Below are 12,412 nucleotides of genomic sequence, written 5' to 3'. Positions count from 1 at the left end.
CCAGGAGTTTCATATGTTTATTAACATTAGCGATGTTTTAATTTTCTTCAGCTTGAAAGCTCTAATCATGTGACCAGAACAGAAGTCAGCAACAACCATGTTTTGATTTACCTTGATGAGGTGAGAGCCCTGCCACTCTAGTTATAAAAAATATAGATAATAATCCCTCTCAGGGAGCTGTCTGGGAATAGAATGAAAGGATTTTTGAGATATCACCTCCATACTAAAAATATGAGAATTCTAACGTTAACTACAGTATAACATTCTCCTCTTCTTCTTTATTTATATTTCACCTGGGACTATGGAAAGAAATGGCTTACTGTAATATTTGGATATGAATATCTCCAGGACCCCATAAGCAAGAAATTCTCCACAAAATGTGTTTATTATGTCCATAAGTTACTTGGAAGATATTGAGTAATGTAATGTAATGAACATATTGACTAATCCTCTGGGAGTAGTCAATTATTATATCAATATCACATCGACAATATAAAAGGGGAAAATACTATCAATTTCAGCAAGGATTTGAACCATAAAATAATAAGATCAGTCCACTAATAAACCAATCTCATTTTATAGCTATGTGTTATAGCATGGTTTATTCATTCACATATTGATGGATATTGTAGTTTACAAATTTTACAAAACTTAAATAAGGCTGCAATGATCAACCTTCTGTATTCCTTTTTTGAGTCGACACATGTATTTCTACAAGATAGAGAAGTGAAACTGTACCAAATCTCTGGATATTTAAAAATAAACATAGCTATTCAACCAATAAGAATCATATATCATTCACCCCCTGTGGACAGAGCCATATACTAGCATTAATGGGGTATATGAATGGTTTTAGTTTTTTGAAGAAATAATTTGGGAAAGTTTTCATCTACTCCGGGAGTTTTCCACATAATTTAAGGACCTGTTTGTGAATAAAAAGTTGCTCTACCCAAAAACAGATGAATTCTTAAATTCATTCAAAGAATAGAGAAGAAAGCTCCCTGAAAGGTCATTTAATTCTCTTTTGTTTTCTAGGTGACAAATCAGACACTAAGCTTGTCCTTCACAGTTGTACAGGATATCCCAGTAAGAGATCTGAAACCAGCCATAGTGAAAGTCTATGATTACTATGAGACAGGTGAGTATGAGCAACTTTCACATAGAAATTAAATTCCTGATCACAGATATTTAGATCTGAGAAATGTGTTGAGGCAATTTATTACATTAATGACTCATCACTTTATTTTGTCTCCACCAATCTGATTCTTCTCTCTTTGTCTTTGTACATACATTGTAGAAACTACCTATAGTAAAACTATGTCAACTACTAATATAAAACAACCATAAGATATTTATTTCCCTTTTCTTGAGATAAATCAACTATAGGATGATATGAGATTTAAATAAGTATAACATCTGAACTGTCCTTCAGGAGTTTAGAGTAAAGATAAACATACAATGTATTTGAAAAGTTAACAACATAAGACAGCAAGCCATGCATCAAATGAATGATGCTGATGCTTCTATACAATTCTTCCCCCAATAAAGATTCTTTCACTGACCTGTATCCCATATATGTTTACTTTCCATCACTTCACCTAATGATTTTTGTTTTTATTCAGATGAGTTTGCAATTGCTGAGTACAATGCTCCTTGCAGCAAAGGTAAGCAATTGACACTCCTTCCAAATGCAATCAGAACCCCTCTGACTTGTCCCTCAAATCTCCTCCATAAAATTCCAGCTAAATATTTTTCATAGACATCATATTGCTCACAGCGCAATTTATAGAAAAATGGATTTATTGGGAGGGGGCCACTGACAGTCAAACCTCAGATAGTTCATAGGATTGCTTATTGGATAATTACAAAAATGGATCTCATTCTCCACTATGCTAATTAGGTTTCCTTAGCATTATGTTACCCAAATCTAAGGGAAGGAATATTCCACTGCTCAGAGCTCCAAGTCCATCTTGATTTTCTATTCTTTCCACTGTCGCAGATCTTGGAAATGCTTGAAAACCAGGTGAAAGAAACTGCTTTGCTGGAGTCCCTGTTCCACAGATTCAGGTCTCTGTGGAAGAAAAGGGGTTTTGTATCTCTGAGGACTTGATGAATAAACTTTTTTCCTGGTCAATATCTATCACTGTTTCCTCATTCATTCAATAAAGATTTATTACATTTCCGTATGATTCCTAACAGACTCCCAAGATAAACATTCAAAGTAATAAAGAGCTGAGGGACTTCAGAAAATGAAAAATATTACAGTGAAGTTGGCCTGAATAGATTTTGTGTAGGGATTGCAGGAAAAGAAGAAAGTATTGGATTACATATTAGGAGGGTGTAAAGTGTGTTTGGTTATGAGAATACCCTAAGAAAAAGCCAAAGAGTGGATTTTATGAGAAAATAAAAGGCTGATTTGGCTAGAAAGCACTTTCCACATTAAAGGGAAGTAATGAAATCCAAAGTTGGATAGATTACATTGATAGATAGCATAATTAATTGAGACTTGACCTGAATTGGGAGTTATGTGTCTTCAGTTTGAACTACATCTGCCATTGACTGATACAAATGATCAGTCAGTCAACCTTGGGTCTCAGATTCAATAAAGGATGACAGATTGAAAACGTTGAAGAGGTTATACACGTAGAAGCAAGTTTTCTTAAAAGAAAGAATATATAGGACTCAAAGCCCAAATAGGAGAGTTATATTGGGGGATCGTTTTCCTGGAACTTGAGCCAGGATAATAGATAGATACAAACTAAGGGGTATTCAGATTCAGGAAGTCAGAGCTCTCACAATATCTAGTCTCTACGTTTTCTTTGTGGTAAGTACTGAAATCATCTATTATATAAATAGAGGGGCAGGAGCTTCAGCGTTTGTAGAGAAGATCTCTGGAGTCCTCAGAGTCCTAGGCTTCATTTGCTTTAATTTGACAGAAGCCTGGATGGTATAAACTAAAAACTCTAAAGGACTTTGAAGTTTAAACATCCTTAGCTCTGTTTCCAGGCTAGGCAAAAATAAAAGATAAAAGCTATCACTTTTGTGCCAAGTTCACTCTAAGCACCTCACAAGTATTAACATATCAAACCTATGAAATAGGTACTATTGTAACAGAGCAGAGACCAATGTAACTTGCCCAAAGTTACTCAGCTAGTAAAAGGGAGAACCAGAATCCAATACCAAGAAGTCTGGCTTCCAAGTCCATGCTCATAACCTCAAACCATGCTGCCTCTCCAACTCACTTCAGACAAGAAGGCCAGGAGAAAACATGTCTCAGCTGAATAAATGTTATAATTAGTATCAATTAAGCACCAAGCCAGGGTATGGAATATAAAAGAAATTAGGGATATAGCTAAAGGAAACAAGCCAGCAGAATTATAATAAATTTTACCACTTAGTTCGAGTCCCTTCTTCTTACCACAAAAAAGAAATGGTAATCATGTGATGTGATGGTGTGTTAACTAATGCTGTGGTGGTAATCATTTTGTAATATATAAGGGTATCAAATCAACATGTACACCTTAAATTTATACAATATTTTAATTATATCTCAGTAAAGCTGTGGGAAAAAAACAAAGGGACAGTCTACAAAATAACTGACCTGTAATTTTTTAAAAGCAATGTCATGATAAATAAAGTCAGAAGAACTGTTTCAGACTGAAGGTGAGTAAAAAGCATGATGATGAAATACAATGTGTGATTTTGGATTAAGCTTTGGTTTGGGCCAGGGGAAAGGTAGAAAGAGGGAGACCGGGATTGTCATTAAATTATTGAAACGATTGGTGAGAACTGAGTATGAGCTATATAGTAGATAATAATATTGCATCAATGTTAAATTTTCTGAATTTGGTATCTGTATTGTGGCTATCTAACAGACTGTTCTTGTTCTTAGGAAATATAAGCTGATGCATTTATGGCTAAAGGGGCATGATATCTGCAACTTTTAAATAGTTCGGGAAAAGCAAATGTGGCAAAATGTTAATAATTAGTGGATCTTGGTGAAGTGCATTCAAAAGACTTTGTACTATTCTGCAACTCTTCTGTACATTTGAAATTATTAAATGATGTCTTAACATCCCCCCAAAATCAATGTAATCCACCATATTAATAGAGTCAAGGGGAAAAGACATGTGATCATCCCAGTAATTGCAGAAAAACTATTCAACAAAATCCAACACCCTTACATGATAAAAACACTCAATAAACTAGGAATAGAAAGGAAACTTCCTCAACATGATAAAGGATATATTTGAAAACCCACAGCTAACATTACACTCAATGGTGGAAAACTAAAATCTTTATTGTAAAGATCAGGAACAAGACAAGAATGTCCACTTTTGCCACTTCTATTCAACATACTACTAGAAGTTGTAGCCAGAACACTTAGGTTAAGAAAAAGAAATAAAAGGCACCTCGCTTGAAAAGGAAGAGGTGAAACTACCTCTATTTGTAGATGACACCATATGTAGAAAACCCTAAATAATCCACACCAACAAAAAAAAGGTTAGATATAATAAGCAAATTCAGCAAGTTGCAGGATACAAAATCAATACATAAAATCAGTTGTATTTCTATACACAAGCAACAATCTGAAAAGTAGTTAAGAAAATAATTTCATTTACAATAATATCAAAAAGAAGAAAATGCTTAGGATTAAATTTCACCAAGAAAGTGCAAGACTTGTACTCTGAAAACTACAAACATTGCTGGAAGAAATTAAAGAAGACCTAAATAAAAAGATTCTCAGGCTCATGGATTGAAAGACTTAATATTGGTAAGATGACAAAGTAATTTATACACCAATTCATTGAAATTCCTATCAAAATTTCCACAATTTTTTTTTTAAGATTGGCATCTGAGCTAACATCTGTTGCCAATCATCTTTTTTTTTTTCCCTTCTTCTTCTCCCCAAAGCCCCCCAGTACATAGCTGTATATTCTACTGTGAGTGCCTCTGGTTGTGGCATGTGGGACACCACCTCAGCATGGTCTGATGAGAGGTGCCATGTCCGTACCCAGGATTGAAACCGGTGAAACCCTGGGCCGCCTGAAGCGGAGTGCATGAACTCAACCACTTGGCCATGGGGCTGGCCCCTCAACAGTGTTTTATGCAGAAATGGGAAAACCCATCCTAAAATTCATACGTAATTTCAAGGGACACTGAAGGCAAAATAGTCTTGGAAAAGAAGAACAAATTTAGAGGACTCACACTTTCCAATTTCAAAACTTGACTACAAAAGCCATAGTACTCAAAGCAGTGTGGTCCTGTCATAAAGATAGACGTATAGACCAATGGAACAGAACTGAAAGCCCAGAAATAAACCCTCACATTTATGGTCAATTCATTTTTGACAAGGATGCCAAGACAATTCAGCGTGGAAAGAATAATCCCTTCAATAAATGGTGTTAAAGAAAACTGTATATCCACATGCAAAAGAATGAAGTTAGACCCTGACCTTACTCCATAAACAAAAATTAACTCAAAATGGATCAAAGACCTAAATTTAAGAGCTAGAGCTATAAAACTGTTAGAAGTAAACATAGAGGCAAATTTATGACCTTGGGTTTTGCAGTAGTTTCTTAAATATGATACTCCAAACACAGAAAACAAAAGAAAAAATAACCAAACTGGACTTCATTAAATTTAGAAACTTTTGTGCATTCAAGGACACTATCAAAAGAGTGAAAAAACAATCCACACAATGGGATAAAATATTTACAAATTGCATATCTGATGAGGGTTTAACAACTATAATATATATAGAACTACAATTCAACAACAAAAACAATTTTAAAACCCAGTTTAAAAATGTCACAGCACTTGAACAGATATTTCTCCAAAGAAGATATGCAAACGGAAGATAAGTATGTGAAAGATACTCAATACCACTAGTCATTAGGGAAATGCAAATCAAAACCACAATGAGATACTACTTCCTATCTACCAGAACAGCTGTAATAAAAAAAAGAAAAAGAAAATAAGAAGAGTTACCAAGGATATGAAGAAATTCTAACCCTTCTATATTGCTGGTAGGAATGCAAAATGGTTCAGCCACTGTGAAAAAGTTTGATAGTTCCTCAAAAAGTTAAACACAGAATTACTATACGATTCAGCAATTCAGCTCCTAAGGCTATACCCCAAAGATATGAAAAGAGGAACTCAAACAGATAGTGGAATAGCACTGTTTATAGCAGCATTATTCACAATAAGGTAGAGATCAAGTGTCCCTCAACTGACAAGTGGATAAACAAAATGTGGTACGTACGTACAGCGGAAAACTATTCCACCATAAAAAAGAGTGAAATTCTGATACTGCTACACATAAATGAAACTTGAAAACACTATGCTGAGTTAAATAAGCCAGACCCAAAATGACAAATATTGTATGACTCCGCTTATATGAAATATTTAAGATAGGCAAATTCATAGAGACAGAAAGTAGATTAGAGAACATCAGGGACTAAGGACAAGTGGAAGATTGGGAAACTATTGCTTAGTGGGTACAGAGTTTCTCTTAGTTTCTCTTAGGAGAGATTGAAACATTTTGGAAACAGTGATAATGATTGTACAGCATTGCAAAAATAATTAATGACAATTGTATATTTAAATAATCATTGAAACGGCAAGTTTTATATTATATCTATTTTTACCACAATAAAAAAAGCAAAAAAAAAATCAGCAGCTAGATATATCACAGTGAAAATTCAGAACAAAGACAGAGAAAATATATTACAATCAACAGATCAAAAGTATACTCACAACAGACTACTCAAAAGCAATCATTGAAGCCAGAAGGTAGTGGAATAATATACTCAAAATATTGAGAGAAAATAACTTCAAATCTAAAAATATATACCCAGATAAATCATCACTTACAAACCAGGGTCAAGGAAAAAACCACAGTTTTTTTAATCGACTAAAAAAAGACTGGGAGGGGATATTTTTAGTTCAAATAAACAATAAAGTATTAGTATCTAAAATATATTTTTGAATCCTATAAATCATCGTGAATAAGACAAATCAATAGAAAAATGGACAAAGGATATGAGACAGTAATTCACAAATAAAGGAAACATAAGTGGCTGATAAACACAAGACTGCTTAGCTTCATTAGTAATCAAAAACATGCAAATTAAAACAGCATCATTTATACACATCACATCAAGAAAGATTTAAAGGTTGATAATAATAAATTTGGCAAGGTTTCAGTAAGATGAATATTCTTATACTTCCCTAATTAATGGGAATATATACCTTGAAGAACAATTTGTTAGTATTCTAAAACATATATACTGTTAGCAATTCCACTTGGGTATATTCCATAAAAAAAAAAATTCCATATGTGAACAAGGCGATGTATACAAGAATAGTCATTACAGCATTCTGTTACTGGAAAAACTAGAAACCCTAGTTTGGATATTAAAATGGTTAAATAAACTGGAGTATTGTGCAGATAAAAATGAATTAACTGGCTCTAGAAACCATACAATTGAGAGAACAAAGCAAATTTCAGCTGATTATATGAATAATGCTGCCATTTATATAGAAAAACACAGAACAGAATCTTATATGTTTCCTCTTGGTATACGTGGATGTATATAAAATAACAATTTGTTTTTTGAGGAAGATTAGCCCTGAGCTAATATTTGCTGCCAATCCTCCTCTTTTCGCTGAGGAAGACTGGCCCTGAGCTAACATCCATGCCCATCTTCCTCTACTTTATATGTGGGACATTTGCCACAGTGTGGCTTGACAAGCGGTGCCATGTCCGCACCCGGGATCTGAACCCTCAAACCCTAGGTCCCCAAAGGGAAATGTGCAAACTTAACCAGTCCACCACCAGGCTGGCCCCATAACAATTTTTTTTTAATTCTAAATACTTCTCTGGGGAGTGGGGAAGAAACCAGATGAAGGATAGTCAAAGAGGATTTTCACTTTACCTGTGAGCACCGTTTTTTTTTTTTAATTATGTCTTAATATATTACTTCTCTGTTTTTAAAAGAATGGAAAGAAAACTTTCCAGAAAAAAACTTATTAAATTAATAGTGGTTCCCTCTGGAAAGGAGAGTAGAAGAGCAAGGAGTGGCCAGTGAGAGACTTTCTATTTTTCTCTGTCTAGTCTGCATTTTTACCCAGTGTGTATTCATATATTACTTTTGTCATTTTTTAAATGTTGAGTTGCTTCACCACTTTGTAAGCAATATTTAAGGGCTGAGATATTATTGTTATACATGTGAAATATGATTATGAATTTCATTCTGATTCTTTATTAGAACATTTGGAAACTCTTCTTCCATTAGACAAAATTTTTAATCCTTTACACATAAATGGCAGATTTTACCCAACTGGGTCAAGGAAGGAGAGAATTGCATCAAAATCAATGGAAAGTTTAGGTGACCCTTTAGGAAAAACAGTAAATGCAGTTGATTTTCATTTGAAATGTTCAATGACTCAGTTTGCTTAATATGCCTTACAACTCGGAAAAAACAGTAAAAAAAAAATAGTAAAGCCTAGATTTGCATTCCAGATTTTGGGATTTTTTTTAACATTTTATTGAGATTATGATAGTTTACAACCTTGTGAAATTTCTGTTGTACATTATTGTCAGTCATGTTGTAGGGGCATCACTTCACCCTTTGTGCCCATCCCCCACCCCCCTTTCCCTGGTAACCACTAATCTGTTCTCTTTGTCCACATGTTTGACTTCCACATATGAGTGGCATTGTACAGAGATTGTCTTTCTCTATCTGGCTTATTTCACTTAACATAAAACCGTTAAGGTCCATCCATGTTGTTGCGAATGGGATGACTTCATCCTTTTTTATGGCTGAGTAGTATTCCATTGCGTATATATACCATATCTTCTTTACCCAATCACCAGTCGATGGGCACTTATGTTGCTTCCACATCTTGGCTATTGTAAATAATGCTGCAATGAACATAGGGGTGCATGGGACTTTTGGAATTGCTGATTTCAAGTTCTTTGGGTAGATACCCAGTAGTGGGATGGCTGGGTCATATGGTATTTCTATTTTTAACTTTTTGATAAATCTCCATACTGTTTTCCATAGTGGCTGCACCAGTTTGCATTCCCACCAGCAGTGTATGAACGTTCCTTTTTCTCCACAACCCCTCCAACATTTTGTTTTGGTTATTTTTGCCATTCTAATGGGTGTAGGGTGATATCTTAGTGTAGTTTTGACTTGCATTTCCCTGATGATCAGTGATGATGAACATCTTTTCATGTGCCTATTGGCCATCCGTATATTTCCTTTGGAGAAATGTCTGTTCTTGTCCCCTGCCCATCTTTTGATCAGGAGGTTTGATTTTTGTTGTTGAGTTGTGTGAGTTCTTTATGTATTATGGAGATTAACCCCTTGTCGGCGGTATTACTTGCAAATACTTTTTTCCCAATTAGTGGGGTTTTTTTAAAATTTCAATCCTGTTTTCCCTTGCCTTGAAGAAGCTCTTTAGTCTGATGAAGTCCCATTTGTTTATTCTTCCTATTGTTTCCCTTTTCTGAGAAGAAATGGTGTCCAAAAAGATCCTTTTAATCCCGATGTCAAAGAGTGTACTGCCTACATTTTCTTCTAGAAGCCTTATGGTTTCAGGTCTCAGCTTTAGGTCTTTGATCCATTTTGAATTTATTTTGGTGAATGGTGAAAAAGAATGGTCAACTTTCATTCTTTTACATGTGGCTTTTCACTTTTCCCAGCACCATTTGTTGAAAAGACTTTCTTTTCTCCATTGTATGCCCTCAGCTCCTCTGTCGAAGATTAGCTGTCCATAGATGTGTGGTTTTATTTCTGGGCTTTCAATTCTGTTCCATTGATCTGTGCACCTGTTTTTGTACCAGTACCATGCTGTGTTGATTACTGTAGGTTTGTAGTATGTTTTGAAGTCAGGGATTGTGATGCCTCCGGTTTTGTTCTTCTTTCTCAGGATTGCTTTAGCAATTCGGGGTCTTTTGTTGCCCCATACGAGTTTTAGTATTCTTTGTTCTATTTCTGTAAAGAATGTCATTGGGATTCTGATTGGGATTGCGTTGTGGATTCCAGGTTGTTTGTTTTTTTTTTAATTCCTTCATAACTGACCCTATACTTGTATCCTTAAAAAAAATGCAGGGTGGCAGAGACTTTAGAATTCCCATAGTCAGAAGTTTAGCAGGGGAATAATTGAGCCATTATTTTCACTTGACTATGGGCTTGAGTCCTTTTTGGTATAGCATTAAAGAAATAAGATTTTAAGGGCTGGCCCCATGACCCAGTGGTTAAGTTCCTGCGCTCCGCTTCGGTGGCCCAGAGTTTCGCCAGTTTGGATCCTGGGCAGGGACGTGGCACCACTCATCAGACCACACTGAGGCAGTGTCCCACATAGCACAACCAGAGGCACTCACAACTAGAATATACAACTATGTACCGGGGAGCTCTGGGGAGAATAAGAAGAAGGAAATAACAAAAAGAAGATTGGCAACAGACAGTTCAGGGGCCAATCTTGAAAAGAAAAAAGAAATAAGATTTTTATTTTCAGATGTTGATACTATTACCAAGGTATTTTATTTTTCAATCATTTTTAGAAATGAATAAAATTACTTAAATTATCAAACTCATTTAAAAAATCAATACGTTGTAACTTTATGGATAACAGTGGTCTGAAAAATGTTTACTGTATTTTTCACATTGGGAAATTTTGATTAGTTTCTAGTTAAAAACTCGTTAAAGTTAATGTCATAAAAGAGTTAATGGGCTCACAATCCTAGAAGAAAAAAATTGATCATGTCCAGTAACTGGGCTTTCTGTACTTGAAGGTGTTTAATGTTTAACCAGACGAAATGTCCCTCAGCAGCATAGGAGTCAGGCAAAGTGCAGCTACATGTCCTCTTGTGTAATTTATTTGGATAGGGTTCAAATGCAAGACTCAGACTTGTGGGATGCAAAGAGAAGACAGGAGAGTTAACTCAGCCACACAATAATCGTTATGTTAAAGGAACATTTTATAAAGTTGATTTATGACATCTAACCTCACAATCCTTATTTTGTCTCCAAACTCAAATACTCATGCTTCTGTTCATGTCAATCAATCATGCATTCATTCAACAGTTATTTATGGAGCAACCACACTGTGGCCCAATAGGAAATGAAACAGACAAAAATCCTCACCTTCCAAGACGTTATATTCTAGAGGGAGGAGACAGATAAAAAGCAACATGAACAAGGAAGTTAAACTGCATTTGAGGAATATTTCCTGCTATAGGAAACAAAGCAGGGGGCAAGATGGGAGTAGGGGTGACAGGTGGTTACAGCTGTAAATAGGGACCCAGGGAAGACCTCCATGAGAAGCTGACTTTGAAGCAGAGACTTGTAAAAGGTGAAAAAGTACCATGCTTCTTCCTCTCTCAGCTTTCCCTCTTTCTTGTTCTTGATCCCCTGTCTTTCACTCCTTCCACCTTTTCTCTCTCTTCCTCTTAACTAGAGAACCTGTGATGAAATAAGCATTCCAAAGCTGTCGAGTCTGTATCAAAGTTCTAGCGGCCCTCTTTCCTCACAGAATTTTTACAGAGATGGTCTAATAGTTGTATTGTCTAGAGATTGCTGAATTCCTTCCCTATACTGATGTCAATAGCAGACTTGCAACTATTCCCCTTACCACCCCTTGGGAATAGTAATAATAATTATTATTACCCCGAGGGGTAAGGGAAAGGGAGGAGCTCTAACGCTTAATGTTGCTTGCCTGCACTGTGATAATCACATTCCATGGCTTTCTTCCTACTCTCACAGTAACCCTATGAGTGGATACATTAGTATCTGCATTTAAGATTGAGAAAGTGAAGTTTGGAGATAATAAGTAAACTGGAGCACTAGGATTTGAACTCTGGCAGTCTAACTCCAGAGACGACACTCTCAATCATTATGCTGGTCTCGCATTTTTGAGTGCACTTTCTAAGGCTTCTTCTCATGAAATACAGCATTGAGAGTGAAACAAGGAAAATCTTGTTACCCCGATGTTAGTGCTCAGAAAGCTGTGGCTCAGGTTAGAACCAAAGGTGACTCCATTAGAAACAAGTGACAGAGAGAATGCAGTGTAGTGGTGGGGAAGAGCTTGGGTCCTGAATCCAGACCACCTGAGTCCAGATCTGAGCTCCACCACTGAGCTGTGAAATCTCCAGTAGGTTACTTAACCATTGGGTACTCCATCTGTAAAATGAGGGTGATAATAGAATGCACTCCATGATGTTGTTGGGAGAGTTAAATTAGGTAACACAAGCCTAGCATACTGTAAGCTCAGTAAACATTAGCGATTAAAATGCAAAACTGCGACTAGAATTCCGTTTGGACTTGTGGTTCAGCGTGGCACCCAGAGCACTGTGTATTCCACTCCTGAGGAGGAGAGGGATCTGACTTGGTAGAGTGAT

General features: G+C 35.8%; 1 protein-coding gene across 1 annotated transcript in view; it reads left to right on the top strand.

The window, feature by feature from the left end:
* The window catches only part of A2M (alpha-2-macroglobulin), a 35,545-nt gene extending 33,405 nt beyond the window's left edge, over positions 1-2,140 (top strand). Inside the window, exons 33-36 of the mRNA XM_014850954.3 lie at positions 52-120; positions 1,036-1,138; positions 1,623-1,664; positions 2,000-2,140. Coding sequence (XP_014706440.2) covers positions 52-120; positions 1,036-1,138; positions 1,623-1,664; positions 2,000-2,016 — 231 coding nt within the window. The 3' untranslated portion in view covers positions 2,017-2,140. The remainder of the gene's footprint in view (positions 1-51; positions 121-1,035; positions 1,139-1,622; positions 1,665-1,999) is intronic.
* The last annotated feature ends 10,272 nt before the right edge of the window (positions 2,141-12,412 follow it).

Source organism: Equus asinus, chromosome 22 (assembly GCF_041296235.1).
Source record: "Equus asinus isolate D_3611 breed Donkey chromosome 22, EquAss-T2T_v2, whole genome shotgun sequence".
NCBI lineage: Eukaryota > Metazoa > Chordata > Mammalia > Perissodactyla > Equidae > Equus > Equus asinus.
The sequence above is the reverse complement of the archived record's forward strand: the minus strand, read 5'-3'. Positions and strand labels throughout refer to the sequence as shown.